Source organism: Tachyglossus aculeatus, chromosome 11 (assembly GCF_015852505.1).
Source record: "Tachyglossus aculeatus isolate mTacAcu1 chromosome 11, mTacAcu1.pri, whole genome shotgun sequence".
Lineage (NCBI taxonomy): Eukaryota > Metazoa > Chordata > Mammalia > Monotremata > Tachyglossidae > Tachyglossus > Tachyglossus aculeatus.
The window spans coordinates 23,768,913-23,785,412 of NC_052076.1; the positions used below are offsets into that span (position 1 = coordinate 23,768,913).

General features: G+C 50.5%; 1 protein-coding gene across 1 annotated transcript in view; it reads left to right on the forward strand.

The window, feature by feature from the left end:
* PSMD11 (proteasome 26S subunit, non-ATPase 11) overlaps positions 1-3,504 on the forward strand; it is a 42,687-nt gene extending 39,183 nt beyond the window's left edge. The window contains exons 10-14 of the mRNA XM_038754454.1: positions 822-947; positions 1,189-1,224; positions 1,364-1,415; positions 1,817-1,959; positions 2,051-3,504. Coding sequence (XP_038610382.1) covers positions 822-947; positions 1,189-1,224; positions 1,364-1,415; positions 1,817-1,959 — 357 coding nt within the window. The 3' untranslated portion in view covers positions 2,051-3,504. The remainder of the gene's footprint in view (positions 1-821; positions 948-1,188; positions 1,225-1,363; positions 1,416-1,816; positions 1,960-2,050) is intronic.
* Positions 3,505-16,500: the final 12,996 nt, after the last annotated feature.

Genomic DNA, 16,500 nt, shown 5'->3' on the forward strand with positions numbered 1-16,500 from the left:
GAGGTAAGATGGGGGGGATGGAGAGGGGAACGAGGGGGAGAGGAAGGAAGGGGCTCAGTCTGGGAAGGCCTCCTGGAGGAGGTGAGCTCTCAGCAGGGCCTTGAAGGGAGGAAGAGAGCTAGCTTGGCGGATGGGCAGAGGGATTGGGGGCATTCCGGGCCCGGGGGAGGACGTGGGCCGGGGGTCGATGGCGGGACAGGCGAGAACGAGGCCTAACGGTGAGGAGATTAGCGGCGGAGGAGCGGAGGGTGCGGGCTGCGATGGAGAAGGACAGAGGGGAGGGAGGAGGGGGCCAGGGGATGGACAGCTTTGAAGCCCAGGGTGAGGAGTTTCTGCCTGATGCGCAGATTGATTGGTAGCCACTGGAGATTTTTGAGGAGGGGAGTAACATGCCCAGAGCGTTTCTGGACAAAGATAATCCAGGCAGCAGCATGAAGTATGGATTGAAGTGGAGAGAGACACGAGGATGGGAGATCAGAGAGAAGGCTGATGCAGTAGTCCAGACGGGATAGGATGAGAGCTTGAATGAGCAGGGGAGCGGTTGGGATGGAGAGGAAAGGGCGGATCTTGGCAATGTTGCGGAGGTGAGACCGGCAGGTTTTGGTGACGGCTTGGATGTGAGGGGTGAATGAGAGAGCGGAGTCGAGGATGACACCAAGGTTGTGGGCTTGTGAGATGGGAAGGATGGTAGTGCCGTCAACAGGGTTGGGAAAGTCATGGCCAGCTTTGGAGGGAGGGCGGTCCGGGTCAGAGTCAGGACTCGGGCCAGGGGTCCAAGTGGGATGGCCCACTCCTCTCCTCCGATCTCCCGGCCCCCACAGGCGCTGACGGATTACCGGGCGGAGCTCCGGGACGATCCCATCATCAACACGCACCTGGCCAAGCTGTATGATAACTTGCTGGAACAGAACCTGATCCGGGTCATCGAGCCTTTCTCCAGAGTACAGGTCAGGCCAGGGGAGCTTCCCCGCCGGGAGGACGGCGGGCCCATTCCCGCCTCCTCGCCGGGAGCCTTCCCGGGGGGCTCGGAGCTTGGGTGGCAGGGGCTGGCGTTTCCTTGTCCTGGAGGAAGGCGGGTCCCGCCTGGGCCGAGCCCAGGGCTTAGGGAGCCGGGGAGTCGCCTCCCCCGGGGCGGCGCGAGTCCGGTTCTCTGCTTGAGCCTCGGTGGGTCTCTGCCTCTCCTCGCAGATCGGACACATATCCAGCCTCATCAAACTCTCGAAGGTGAGTGGACGCCCTCGGGGCCGGGAGACCCGCTCCTTTCCCCCGGACCGCCGTTGGGGCGGGGGCCGGACGGTGGGAGGGGCGGGGGCAGGCGGCTCTCCGGCCCCGACCGAGGCCTCGAGCCGTGCCCTGCTTTCAGGCCGACGTGGAAAGGAAACTGTCGCAGATGATCCTGGACAAGAAGTTCCACGGTGAGTGAGGGGGCCGGGGTGGGTGGGACCCTTAGCCGGGGCCTCCCTCCCCTCTCTGAAATAGGGTTAAGGGTCAGCGGGGCTCCCGGCCTCCGCGGCCCGGCAGAGGCCGAGGGCAAGACGACCCTCGGCATTCACCGATCACATCGCCTTGAAGCTGCCCGCCGGGGCTGAGCATCCTCGCCCCCCCGGGAGAGAGCAGGGGTCACCGCGGTCAGAGTCACCTGGCGGTGCGGAAGCGTCCCGGGGGCAAGACTTCCTCCAGACCCAAGTCTCCAGACCGTAGGCTCGTTAAGGGCAGGCAGCGTCACCGTTCGTTGTTGCATCGCGCTTTCCCGACGCTCATGAAGCGCGACTGAACGGTCGAATGACCCCTGCCCGCCGGGCCTCCGTTTCCCCAGGAATTCTGGACCAAGGGGAAGGAGTCCTGATCATCTTCGACGAGCCGCCCGTAGATAAGACGTACGAAGCCGCCCTGGAAACCATCCAGAACATGAGCAAAGTAGTGGATTCACTCTACAACAAAGCCAAGAAGCTGACATAGGTGAGCCGGGGGGCCGAGGGGCATCCTCCCCACCCCTTCTCTCCCTCCTCCTCCTCCCCTCCCGGTGACAAGGCTTTGTCTTCTTTTGCAGAGCTGGATGGGGGTAGCTGTCGTTTGGAGAGTGTGTGTGGAGGAGAGTGAAACCTTTGGGGAAAAACTGCTAGGAGATTATGATTTTTTTTTGGTTTTCTTTTTTCCTGTTCTTCTGTTCTACTTTTCGCCCGGAAAGTTTTTAAACTCCCTCACCCGGTGCGTCCGTCCCCCCAGCCGTTCCGGCGCCCCGGTCCCCCGCGTGACGTTTCCGGGCGGGGGTCGTCGGCCGGGAGCCCCCCGAGCGGCAGTGCGAGATAAAAGAAACGGGCCGACGCTCTGCCGCTTGCTCTCCGGCCGGGGAGGAACCAGGGAGCCCGGTTTGGGGAGGGTCCCCGGTCGGGCCGGCTCCCCGCGCTTGGGATTTCTCTCTCCTCTCTCCTCCCGACCGGGTGGTTCCTGCCCGTCCAAAGCAGCCGACTTTTTATTCCGTTTGTACCGAAGCAAGAGGAAACCACCACCCCCCCCCCACCCAAAAATCGAAACGACCGCGCAGAGACTTGCTGGTTTTCTCATTTGAAGGGGGCCGAGTGTTTCCCCCGTTGCCCCCACCTCCCCCCAACCCCCAAGAAAAGGCTTCCAACCCCTCGTTGCGGGCCCTCCCGCGCGGCCCCCGTGTCCGACGGGGGGCCCGGGTGGATGCGGGCTCCCGCGAAACCCACGACGTGTCCTCGTCCCCCGTCCACCGGACCCCCTCTGGCCCTCCCCGGGCTCGGAGACCACCCGGCCTCCGGTCTCCCCACCCCCTTGGCCCGACAGCCCACCCTGGGTCGGGAGGCAGTAGCAACAGCAGCCTCCTCCCGCCCCCCGCCTTCCTCCTCTCCCCCCGTCCCGCCGCTGCCGTCACCTGGATTTATTCCTTTTAGGATCGCGAGCGTCGGAGAATCGGGGCGGGGGGCACCTGGGACGCTCGCTCTCTGTCTCTCTCCATCGGACCCCCGTCCCCGGGGTGGGGGTCTCCTCATTTGCCCCTCGGAGTGAAACGCGTTGGGGCAGAGCCCTGTCCTCTGGCATGTTTTTCGGTGAGACGGTGGCAAGGTTTCGGTGCCACGCGGGCGGCGAGAGCTTTCTCATCCTGGATGTGCCGATCTCTCGCCCCTTCCTTGGTCTCGGGTCTCCCATCTCTCTCCTGTCGCCTCCTTCCCCCTCTTTCTTTCTCCCCCCTCCCAGTTTGCCCCCTCCAGGTTTTCTTAATAAATTTATATTTTGTAAAATGATTCCGTCGTACCACGTTTTGCATCCCCCCCCCCCCCTCCATCCGACCGGCCGAATCTCCCCGCTCTCGGTCCCGTCCCTCTTCTCGGCGTGATTCTCCTCCGGCGCCCGCCCCGATCCCCGGTCCGGTCACTGTTTGGGTTTTGGCACCGTCAATAGCAAATGTACAAACGGGTTCTTGCTGACCAACACCAGGTGTATCTGATGTTCAGATGAGTTCCAATAAATTCCTTTTTTTTTTTTTTGGTTTTTCCAAGCAGCCTGTGGTGTTGAGTAGCGATGTCGGGGTCGCTGGGGGCGAGCTCAGGATGGGGGACCGTGGGGATGGTGATCGTTTTTAATTTCAATTATAATTTAATTTGATATTTAAGTACCCGCGCTGGGCAGCACGGGACGGGGTGAGGGCGGAGGTTCGAGTTTACGGCGCGCGAGGAGGCGATGGTAAACCGCGTTTGTATTTTTTTCACCAGGAAAACTGCGGATCCACTACCAGATTGCGGATGGAGGTGGGACGGTCTGGGAGAGAGGTGTCCATGGCATCGCCGAGAGGACGTATTAAGCGCTTCTACTATGTACCAGCCGCCATACTGAGCGCTGGGGTGGATACAGGCAAATCGGGTTGGACGCAGTCCCCGGCCCGGGTGGGGCTTGCCGCCTTCAGCCCCATTTTACAGATGAGGGAACTGAGGCCCGCGGCTTGGCTAGAGAAGCGGCGTGGCTCAGTGGAAAGAGCCCGGGCTTTGGAGTCGGAGGTCGTGGGTTCAAATCCCGGCTCCGCCAACTGTCAGCCGTGTGACTTCGGGCAAGTCACTTCACTTCTCTGGGCCTCGGTTCCCTCATCTGTAAAATGGGGAGGAAGACTGTGAGCCCCCCGTGGGACAACCTGATCACCTTGTAACCCCCCAGCGCTTAGAACAGTGCTTGGCACATAGTAAGCGCTTAATAAATGCCATCGTTATTATTTCAAGCAGCGGGGCTCAGTGGACAGAGCCCGGGCGTTGGAGTCAGAGGTCATGGGTTCAAATCCTGGCTCCCAGCTGTGACTTTGGGCAAGTCACTTCTCTGGGCCTCAGTTCCCTCATCTGGAAAATGGGGATTAAGGCTGTGAGCCCCAGGTGGGACACCCGATCACCTTGTAACTCCCCCAGCGCTTAGAACAGTGCTTTGCACATAGTAAGCGCTTAATAAATGCCATTATTAGTACTTGTCAGATGTGTGACTTTGGGCAAGTCACTTCTCTGGGCCTCAGTTCCCTCATCTGTAAAATGGGGATTAATTTCCGTGAGCCCCGTGTGCTGATGACCTTGTATCTACCCCAGTGCTTAGAGCAGTGCTTGGCACATAGTAAGCGCTTAACAAATACAGCGTGGCTTAGCGGCAAGATCCCGGGCTTGGGAGTCAGAGGTCGTGGGTTCTAATCCCGACTCCGCCAGTTATCAGCCGTGTGACTGTGAGCAAGTCACTTCTCTCTAGACCTCAGTTCCCTCATCTATAAAATGGGGATGAATTTCTGTGAGCCCCACGTGGGACCACCTGATGACCTTGTATCTACCCCAGCAGTTAGAACAATGCTTGGCACATAGTAAGCGCTTAAATACAGCGTGGCTTAGCCGCAGGAGCCCAGGCTTGGGAGTCAGAGGTCGTGGGTTCTAATCCCGACTCCGCCACTTATCAGCCGTGACTTTGGGCAAGTCACTTCACTTCTCTGGGCCTGTTACCTCATCTGGAAAATGGGGATGAAGACTGTGAGCCCCATGTGGGACAATCAAATTACCCTGTATCCCCCTCCAGGGCTTAGAACAGTGCTTGGCACAGAGTGCTTAACAAATATGAGGATTATTATAATTATTATTAAATATCATTATTATTTTCCCAAGGCCATTTAGCAGACAAGTGGCTAGAGCTGGGATTAGAGTAATAATAATGATGGCATTTGTTAAGTGCTTACTATGTGCCAAGCACCGTTCTAAGCACTGGGGGGATACAGGGTGATCAATCAATCAATCAATCGTATTTATTGAGCGCTTAGTGCAGAGCACTGTACTAAGCACTTGGAAAGTACAAGTTGGCAACATATACAGTCCCTCCTCAACAGTGGGCTCACAGTCTAAAAGGGGGAGACAGAGAACTAAACCAAACATACTAACAAAATAGAATAGATATGCACAAATAAAATAAATAAATAGAGTAATAAATATGTACATACATATACAGGGTGATCAGGTTGTCCCACATGGGGATCCCAGTCTTCATCCCCATTTTAATAATAATAATGTTGGTATTAAGCGCTTACTATGTACCAAGCACCGTTCCAACCACTGCTGGGGGGATACAAGGTAATCAAGTTTGTCCCACGTGGGGCTCCCAGTCTTCATCCCCATTTTCCAGGTGACGTCACTGAGGCTCAGAAAAGTGAAGTGACTTGGCCAAGGTCACCCAGCAAACAGGTGGCGGAGTCGGGATTCGAACCATTCATTCATTCAAGTGTATTGAGCGCATACTGTATGCAGAGCACTGTACTAAGCGCTTGGGAAGTACAAGTTTGCAACATAATAATATATGTTGCCTGCTTGTACTTCCCAAGCGCTTAGTACAGTGCTCTGCACACAGTAAGCGCTCAATAAATACGATTGATAATAATGACAGCATTTGTTAAGCGCTTACTATGTGCAAAGCACTGTTCTAAGCGCTGGGGGGGGGGGATACAAGGTGATCAGGTTGTCCCACATGGGGCTCACAATCTTAATCCCCATTTTACAGATGAGGTAACAGGCTCAGAGAAGTGAAGTGACTTGCCCACATAGAGATGGTCCCTACCCAACAGCGGGCTCACAGTCTAGAAGGGGGAGACAGACAACAAAACAAAACATATCAACCAAATAAAATCAATCAATCAATCGTATTTATTGAGTGCTTACTGTGTGCAGAGCACTGTACTAAGCGCTTGGGAAGTCCAAGTTGGCAACAGAGACGGTCCCTACCCAACAGCAGGCTCACAGTCTAGAAGGGGGAGACAGACAACAAAACAAAACATATAAACCAAATAAAATCAATCAATCAATCGTATTTACTGAGCGCTTACTAGCTAAATATGTACAAATAAAATAGAGTAATAAATTCATTCATTCAATCTTATTTATTGAGCGCTTACTGTGTGCAGAGCAGAGCACTGGACTAAGCGCTTGGGAAGTCCAAGTTAGCAGCATATAGAGACGGTCCCTCCCCAACAGCGGGCTCACAGTCTAGAAGGGGGAGACAGACAACAAAACCAAACATATTAACAAAATAAAATAAATAGAATAGATATGTACAAGTAAAATAGAGTGAATATGTACAAACATATATATCTACGACCTCCGGCTCCTGTGAGCCCACTGTTGGGTAGGGCCTGTCTCTATATGTTGCCAACTTGTACTTCCCAAGCGCTTAGTACAGTGCTCTGCACACAGTAAGCGCTCAATAAATACGAAAAAAAAAAGAAAAAAGCCCGGGCGCTTTCAACTGTGCCACGCTGAGGGCCAGGCTCGCGATCTGGCCACTACGCGGCGCTGTTTCCCCTTCGTGGGACGGGGTGCGCATGCGTGCGTGGGGGGGGCGGCCGCAGCCAGCGCGCCTGCGCAGACGGCAGAGCCGCCGGCCGGCGCCGCTAGGTGTCGCTGTGGCCCCGGGGGCCGGCCCGCCCCCCGCCGGAAAACGGGGCGTGGCCGGAATCGCCATTCATTCATTCATTCATTCAGTCGTATTTATTGAGCGCTGCCCGTGTGCAGAGCACTGTACTAAGCGCTTGGGAAGTCCAAGTCGGCAGCAGATAGAGCCGGTCCCTATCCAACAGCGGGCTCACAGGCTAGCAGGGGGAGACAGTCAACAAAACAAAACATGGAGACCCTGTTTTATTGACCATGCGCTCAGTAAATACGATTGATGATGATGATGATGGAGACAGGTGTCAAAAGCGTCAGAATAAATAGAATTATAGCTCGATGCACACCATGAACAAAATAACTAGAATAGTAAATTTGTACGAGTAAAATAGAGTGATAAAGCTGTACCAACAGAGAAGCAGCGGGGCTCGGTGGAAAGAGCCCCGGCTTTGGAGTCAGAGGTCGTGGGTTCAAATGCCGGCTCCGCCAATTGTCAGCTGGGTGGCTTTGGGCAAGTCACTTCACTTCTCTGGGCCTCAGTTCCCTCATCTGGAAAATGGGAATGAAGACTGTGAGCCCCACGTGGGACAACCTGATCACCTTGTATCCCCCCAGTGCTTAGAACAGTGCTTTGCACATAGTAAGCGCTTACAAATATCATAATTATTATTATTTATATATACATATACCTCCGGCCCACGTCCTCCCCCTGGCCCGGAATGCCCTCCCTCCGCACACCCGCCAAGCTCGCGCTCTTCCTCCCTTCAAAGCCCTACTGAGAGCTCACCTCCTCCGGGAGGCCTTCCCACACTCAGCCCCCTTTTTCCTCTCCTCCTCCCCATCCCCCCCATCCTACCTCCTTCCCCTCCCCACAGCACTTGTATATATGTTTATTACATATTTATTACTCTGTTTATTTTACTTGTACATATCTATCCTATTTTATTTTGTTGGTATGTTTGGCTTTGTTCTCTGTCTCCCCCTTTTAGACTGTGAGCCCACTGTTGGGTAGGGACTGTCTCTATGTGTTGCCAATTTGTACTTCCCAAGCGCTTAGTACAGTGCTCTGCACATAGTAAGCGCTCAATAAATACGATTGATGATGATGATGATATGTTTGTATAGATTTGTTACTCTATTTTACTTGTACATATTTACTATTCTATTTATTTTGTTAATGATGAGGATCTAGCTATACTTCTATTTATTCTGATGACGTGACCCCTGTCCGCATGTTTTGTTTTGTCGTCTGTCTCCCCCTTCTAGACTGTGAGCCCGTTGTTGGGTAGGGACCGTCTCTATATGTTGCCGACTTGGACGTCCCAAGCGCTTAGTACAGTGCTCTGCACACAGTAAGCACTCAATACAATTGATTGATTGATTTTATTTTGTTAATATGTTTTGTTTTGTTGTCTGTCTCCCCCTTCTAGACTGTGAGCCCGTTGTTGGGTAGGGACCGTCTCTAGATGTTGCCGACTTGGACGTCCCAAGCGCTTAGTGCAGTGCTCTGCACACAGTAAGCGCTCAATAAATACGATTGAATGAATGAATGAATATACAGGTGCTGTGGGGAGGGGAAGGAGGTAGGGCCACGGCGGGGGGGGGGGCTAGCATCATGGCTCAGTGGAAAGAGCCCGGGCTTTGGAGTCAGAGGTCAGGGGTTCAAATCCCAACTCCACCACTGTCAGCTGGGTGACTTTCGGCAAGTCACTTCTCTGGGCCTCAGTTCCCTCATCTGGAAAATGGGGATGAAGACTGGGAGCCCCCCGTGGGACAACCGGATCACCTTGTAATCTCCCCCAGCGCTTAGAGCAGTGCTTGGCACATAGTCAGCGCTTAATAAATGCCGTCATCATTATTATTATTATTATCGAGCGCCTACTGTGCGCAGAGCACTGCACTCAGCTTTTGGGAAGTCCCAAGTCGGCAACAGGGACGGTCCCTACTCAACAACGGGTTCACCGTCTAGAAGGGGGAGACAGACAACAAAACAAAACATGTAGACAGGTGGCAAAATCGTCAGAACAAATGGAATTATAGGTAGATGCACATCATTAATAAAATAGAGTAGTAAATATGTGCAGGTAAAATAGACCATCATCAAATCAGCATCATAATGATGCGCTCAATAAATACGATCGATGATAATGATGGTATTTGTTAACTTACTAGGTGCCAAGCACTGCTCTAAGCGTTGGGGGGAATACATGGTAATAAAAATAATTATGGTATTGTGCACTTACCATGTGCCAAGCACTGTTCTAAGCGCGGGGTAGGGGGAGTAATACAAGGTAATAATAATTATGGTATTTGTTCAGCACTTAGAAGAGTGATTGGCACAGAGTAAGCGCTTAATAAATGCCATCATTATTATTATTTGTTGTGCACTTACTATGTGCCAAGCACTGTTCTAAGTGCTTGGGGGAATTCAAAGTAATAATAATAATTATTATTATTATTATGGTAATTATGCACATACTATGTGCTTGGTACTACTATGGTATGTACCATAGTATGTACCAAGCACTGTTCTAAGTGCTGCAGAGGGGAATACAAGGTAATAATAATAATAATGATAATTGTTATGCACGTACTATGTGCCAAGCACTGTTCTAAGTGCTGGGGGGAATACAAAGTAATAATAATAATAACTATTATTATTATGGTAATTGTTATGCACATACTATGTGCTTGGTACTACTATGGTATGGTACATACCATAGTATGTACCAAGCACTGTTCTAAGTGCTGCAGAGGGGAATACAAGGTAATAATAATAATGGTAATTGTTATGCACGTACTATGTAGCGAGCACTGTTCTAAGCACTGTGGGGGGAATACAAGGTAATAATAATAATTATTACAATTAATAATATAATATTATTATTATTATGGTATTTGTTTTGCACTATGTGCCAAGCACTGTTCTAAGTGCTGGGGGGAATACAAAGTAATAATAATAATTATTATTATGGTAATTGTTATGCACATACTATGTGCTTGGTACTACTATGGTATGTACCATAGTATGTACCAAGCACTGTTCCAAGTGCTGCAGAGGGGAATACAAGGTAATAATAATAATAATGGTAACTGTTATGCACGTACTATGTAGCAAGCACTGTTCTAAGTGTTGGGGGGAATACAAAGTAATAATAATAATTATTATTATGGTAATTGTTATGCACATACTGTGTGCTTGGTACTACTATGGTATGTACCATAGTATGTACCAAGCACTGTTCCAAGTGCTGCAGAGGGGAATACAAGGTAATAATAATAATAATAATGGTAATTGTTATGCACGTACTATGTAGCGAGCACTGTTCTAAGCACTGTGGGGGGAATACAAGGTAATAATAATAATTATTACAATTAATAATATAATATTATTATTATTATTATGGTATTTGTTTTGCACTATGTGCCAAGCACTGTTCTAAGTGCTGGGGGGAATACAAAGTAATAATAATTATTATTATTATGGTAATTGTTATGCACATACTGTGTGCTTGGTACTACTATGGTATGTACCATAGTATGTACCAAGCACTGTTCCAAGTGCTGCAGAGGGGAATACAAGGTAATAATAATAATAATAATAATAATAATGGTAACTGTTATGCACGTACTATGTAGCAAGCACTGTTCTAAGCACTGTGGGGGGAATACAAGGTAATAATAATTATTACAATTAATAATATAATATAATTATTATTACGGTATTTGTTTTGCACTATGTGCCAAGCACTGTTCTAAGCGCTGGGGTTGATACTAGGTAATCGGGTTGTCCCTCATGGGGTTCACGGTCTTCACCCCCATTTTCCAGATGAGGGAACTGAGGCCCAAGGAACTGAAGTGACTCGCCCAAAGTCACATCTGACAGGTGGCGGAGCCGGGATTAGAACCCAGGCCCGGGCTCTTTCTACTGAGCCACGCTGCTTCTCAATGCCTGGCTTTCCCCCCTACCTCACAGGAAAGTGGTTGTCCTGTGGGGGAAAAATCATCATCATCATCATCATCATCAATCGTATTTATCAAGCGCTTACTATGTGCAGAGCACTGTACTAAGCGCTTGGGAAGTACAAATTGGCAACACATGGAGACAGTCCCTACCCAACAGTGGGCTCACAGTCTAAAAGGGGGAGTCTAAAAATGCAATCGATGATACTGTGAGGGCGCTTTAGGAATAAAAGCGCTCGAGAAAAACCGAGGCACTATTTCATTAGCGCGCCGGAAGGCTGAAGGGCTCGCCGTGGGGCAGTTGAGGAGGATAGGGGCTGAGAACGGGCCTGCTAACTCTGTCATATTGTCATCATCATCATCATCAATCGTATTTACTGAGCGCTTACTATGTGCAGAGCACTGTACTAAGCGCTTGGGAAGTACAAATTGGCAACATATAGAGACAGTCCCTACCCAACAGTGTCCTCGCCCAAGCGCTTCAGACAGTGCTCTGCACACAGTAAGCGCTCAATAAATACGATTGATTGATTGATTGATTGAGGCCCAGAGAAGTGAAGCGACTTACCCAAGGTCACACAGCAGACGAGTGGCGGAGCCGGGGTTAGAACCCACGACCTCTGACTCCCAAGCCCGGGCGCCGGGGCCTTCGAGACCGTGAGCCCGTTGTCGGGTAGGGACCGTCTCTTATCGTGCCGACTTGTCCTTCCCAAGCGCTCAGTCCAGTGCTCTGCACTCTATTACTCTATTTATTTATTTCTTTATTTTACTTGTACACATCTATTCTATTTTATTTTGTAGTATGTTTGGTTTTGTCTCCCCCTTTTAGACTGTGAGCCCACTGTTGGGTAGGGACTGTCTCTATATGTTGCCAATTTGGACTTCCCAAGCGCTTAGTACAGTGCTCTGCACACAGTAAGCGCTCAATAAATATGATTGATGATGATGATGCACACAATAAGTGCTCAATCAATACGGTGGAATGAATGAATGAACTGGGGGCCGCAGAAAAGCCCCTCGCCGCTTTCGGGGACCATCGGCCGGGGCCGGGGGCTAGCGTTTTAACCAGCCTTGGTCTGCGGCCATGTCGTCCGGTCTCTGCTACCTCAGACGATCATCATCAATCGTATTTATTGAGCGCTTACTATGTGCAGAGCACTGTACTACGCGCTTAATAATGGCGATGGCATTTGTTAAGCGCTTACTACGTGCAAAGCACTGTTCTAAGCGCTGGGGGGGATATCACACGATCAGGTTGTCCCACATGGGGCTCACGGTCAATCCCCATTTACAGATGAGGGAACTGAGGCTCAGAGAAGCGAAGTGACTCGCCCAAGGTCACACAGCAGGCATGTGGCGGAGCCGGGATTCAAACCCATGGCCTCTGACTCCGAAGCCCGGGCTCTTTCCGCTGAGCCACGCTGCTTCTCTATAGTAAGCGCTTAATTAATCGATTGAGTGCTTACCGTGTGCATCATCATCATCAATCATCATGATGCCAGGGGAAGGGAGGAGGAGGAGGAGGAGGAGGAAGAGGAGGAGACGTTTGGGGCCTCGGCCTTGCTCACCTCCTTGGGCTTCGAATAGTGCTTGGCACATAGTAAGTGCTTAGCAAAACACCATTATTATTTTCTAGCCTGTGAGCCCACTGTTGGGTAGGGAACGCCTCTATCCGTTGCCAACTTGGACTTTTCAAGCGCTTAGTCCAGTGCTCTGCACACAGTAAGCGCTCAATAATGTGAGCCCGTTCGTTGTCGGGTAGGGACCGTCTCTATTATCAATCAATCGTATTTATTGAGCGCTTACTGTGTGCAGAGCACTGGACTAAGCGCTTGGGAAGTCCAAGTTGGCCACATATAGAGACGGTCCCTACCCAACAGCGGGCTCACAGTCTAGAAGGGGGAGACGGAGAACAAAACATATTAACAAAATAAAATAAATAGAATAGATATGTACAAGTACAATAGAGTAATAAATCCATAGGAACATATATATATATGTTTATATATATATGTATATATATACAGGTGCTGTGGGGAGGGGAAGGAGGTAAGGCAGGGGGGATGGAGAGGGGGACGAGGGGGAGAGGAAGGAGGAGGCTCAGTCTGGGAAGGCCTCCTGGAGGAGGTGAGCTCTCAGTAGGGCCTTGACAACTCGGCAGTATGTTGCCAACTTGCAATAATAATGATGGCATTTGTTAAGCGCTTACTACGTGCAAAGCACTGTTCAAAGCGTTGGGGAGGTTACAAGGTGATCAAGTTGTCCCACGTGGGGCTCACAGTCTTCATCCGCATTTTACAGATGAGGGAACTGAGGCACCGAGAAGTGAAGCGACTTGCCTAAAGTCACCCAGCTGACAATGGGCAGGGTCGGGATTTGAACCCACGACCTCTGATGCCAAAGCCCAGGCTCTTTCCACTGTTCTTCCCAAGCGCTTAGTCCAGTGCTCTGCACACAGGAAGCGTTCAGTAAATACGATTGAACGAACGAATGGAATACGATTGAGTGAATGAAAGTGGAGGAGGAGGAGACACATTTTGGGGTTCAGCCTTGCTCACCTCCCTGGGCTTAGCAAGGCCTCCGGCCGGGTCCCTATGGGCCGGGGGGTGTCTGACCTATGGGCCCAGCCCGAGGCCCCAGCTGGAGTTGAGAAGCAGCGTGGCTCAGTGGAAAAAGCCCGGGCTTTGGAGTCAGAAGTCATGGGTTCAAATTCCGGCTTCACCACTTGTCAGCTGTGTGACTTTGGGCAAGTCGCTTCACTTCTCTGTGCCTCAGTTCCCTCATCTGTCAAATGGGGATTGACTGTGAGCCCCCCGTGGGACAACCTGATCGCCTTGTATCTCCCCCAGCGCTTAGAACAGTGCTTTGCACATAGTAAGCGCTTAATAAATGCCATTATTATTATTATTGTGGTTTCTCCTCCCGTCATTCATTCATTCATTCAATCATATTTATTCATTCATTCAATCATATTTATTGAGTGCTTACTGTGTGCAGAGCACTGTACTAAGCGCTTGGAAAGTCCAAGTCGGCAACAGATAGAGACGGTCCCTACCCAACAGTGGGCTCACAGGCTAGAAAAGCAGCGTGGCTCAGTGGAAAGAGCCCGGGCTTTGGAGTCAGAGGTCATGGGTTCAAATCCCGGCTCCGCCACTTGTCAGCTGTGTGACGCCCACTGTTGGGTAGGGACCGTCTCTAGATGTTGCCAACTTGTACTTCCCAAGCGCTTAGTACAGTGCTCCGCACACAGTAAGCGCTCAATAAATACGATTGAATGAATGAATGAGTGACGACTTTGGGCAAGTCACTTCACTTCTCTGGGCCTCAGTTCCCTCATCTGTAAAATAGGAATGAAGACTGTGAGCCCCACGTGGGACAACCTGATCGCCTTATATCCTCCCCAGGACTTAGAACAGTGCTTTGCACATAGTAAGCGCTTGACAAATGCCATCATTAATTAATTAATTAATTAGAAGGGGGAGACAGACAACAAAACATATTAACAAAATAAAATGGAATAGTAAATATGTCCAAGTAAAATAAATAGAGTAATAAATCTGTCCAAACATCGATACAGGTGCTGTGGGGAGGGGAAGGAGGTAGGGCGGTGGGGAGGGGGAGGAGGAGGGGGAAAAGGGGGCTGAGTGTGGGAAGGCCTCCCGGAGGAGGTGAGCTCTCAGGAGGGCTTTGAAGGGAGGAAGAGAGATAGTTTGGGGGGATGGGAGGAGGGAGAGAATTCCGGGCCAGGGGGAGGACGGGGGCCGGGGGTCGATGGCGGGACGGGCGAGAACGAGGCCCAGTGAGGAGGTGAGCGGCACCAGAGGGGTGGAGGGCTGCGATGAAGGAGAAGCAGCGTGGCTCAGTGGAAAGAGCCCGGGCTTTGGAGTCGAGGTCATGGGTTCGAATCCCGACACTGCCACTTGTCAGCTGTGTGACTTTGGGCAAGTCACTTCACTAATCTGGGCCTCATCTGTAAAATGGGGATGAAGACTGTGAGCCCCCCGTGGGACAACCTGATCACCTTGCAACCTCCCCAGCGCTTAGAACAGTGCTTTGCACATAGTAAGCGCTTAACAAATACCATTATTATTATTCTCTGGGCCTCAGCTACCTCATCTGTAAAATGGGGATGAAGACTGTGAGCCCCCCGTGGGACAACCTGATCACCTTGTAACCTCCCCGACGCTTAGAACAGTGCTTTGCACATAGTAAGTGCTTAACAAATACCATTATTATTATTTTCTGGGCCTCAGCTACCTCATCTGTAAAATGGGGATAAAGACTGTGAGCCCCCCGTGGGACAACCTGATTACCTTGTAACCTCCCCGGCGTTTAGAACAGTGCTTGGCACATAGTAAGTGCTTAACAAATACCATTATTATTCTTCTCTGGGCCTCAGCTACCTCATCTGTAAAATGGGGATGAAGACTGTGAGCCCCACGTGGGACAACCTGATCACCTTGTAACCTCCCCGGTGCTTAGAACAGTGCTTTGCACATAGTAAGCGCTTAACAAATACCATTATTGTTATTATTATTTTCTGGGCCTCAGCTACCTCATCTGTAAAATGGGGATGAAGACTGCTAGCCCCCCGTGGGACAACCTGATCACCTTGTAACCTCCCCGGTGCTTAGAACAGTGCTTTGCACATAGTAAGCGCTTAACAAATACCATTATTGTTATTATTATTATTGTCTGGGCCTCAGCTACCTCATCTGTAAAATGGGGATAAAGACTGTGAGCCCCCCGTGGGACAACCTGATCACCTTGTAACCTCCCCGGCCTCTTAGAACAGCGCTTTGCACATAGTAAGTGCTTAACAAATACCGTTATTGTTATTATTCATCATCATCAATCGTATTTATTGAGCGCTTACTGTGTGCAGAGCACACAAATACCATTATTATTCTTCTCTGGGCCTCAGCTACCTCATCTGTAAAATGGGGATGAAGATTGCGAGCCCCCCGTGGGACAACCTGATCACCTTGTAACCTCCCCAGCGCTTAGAACAGTGCTTTGCACATAGTAAGCGCTTAATTAATGCCATCATCATTATTCTTCTTCTCTGGGCCTCAGCTACCTCATCTGTAAAATAGGGATGAAGACTGTGAGCCCCCCGTGGGACAACCTGATCACCTTGTAACCTCCCCGGCGCTTAGAACAGTGCTTTGCACATAGTAAGTGCTTAACAAATACCATCATTATTATTATTTTCTGGGCCTCAGCTACCTCATCTGTAAAACGGGGATAAAGACTGTGAGCCCCCCGTGGGACAACCTGATCACCTTGTAACCTCCCCGGCCTCTTAGAACAGTGCTTTGCACATAGTAAGTGCTTAACAAATACCGTTATTGTTATTATTCATCATCATCAATCGTATTTATTGAGCGCTTACTGTGTGCAGAGCACACAAATACCATTATTATTCTTCTCTGGGCCTCAGCTACCTCATCTGTAAAATTGGGATGAAGACTGTGAGCCCCCCATGAGCCCCCAGGGGACACACCTTGTAACCTCCCCGGCGCTTAGAACAGTGCTTTGCACATAGTAAGCGCTTAATGGGTTCGAATCCCGGCTCCACCAATTTGTCAGCTGTGCTACTTTGGGCGAGTCACTTCACTTCTCTGGGCCT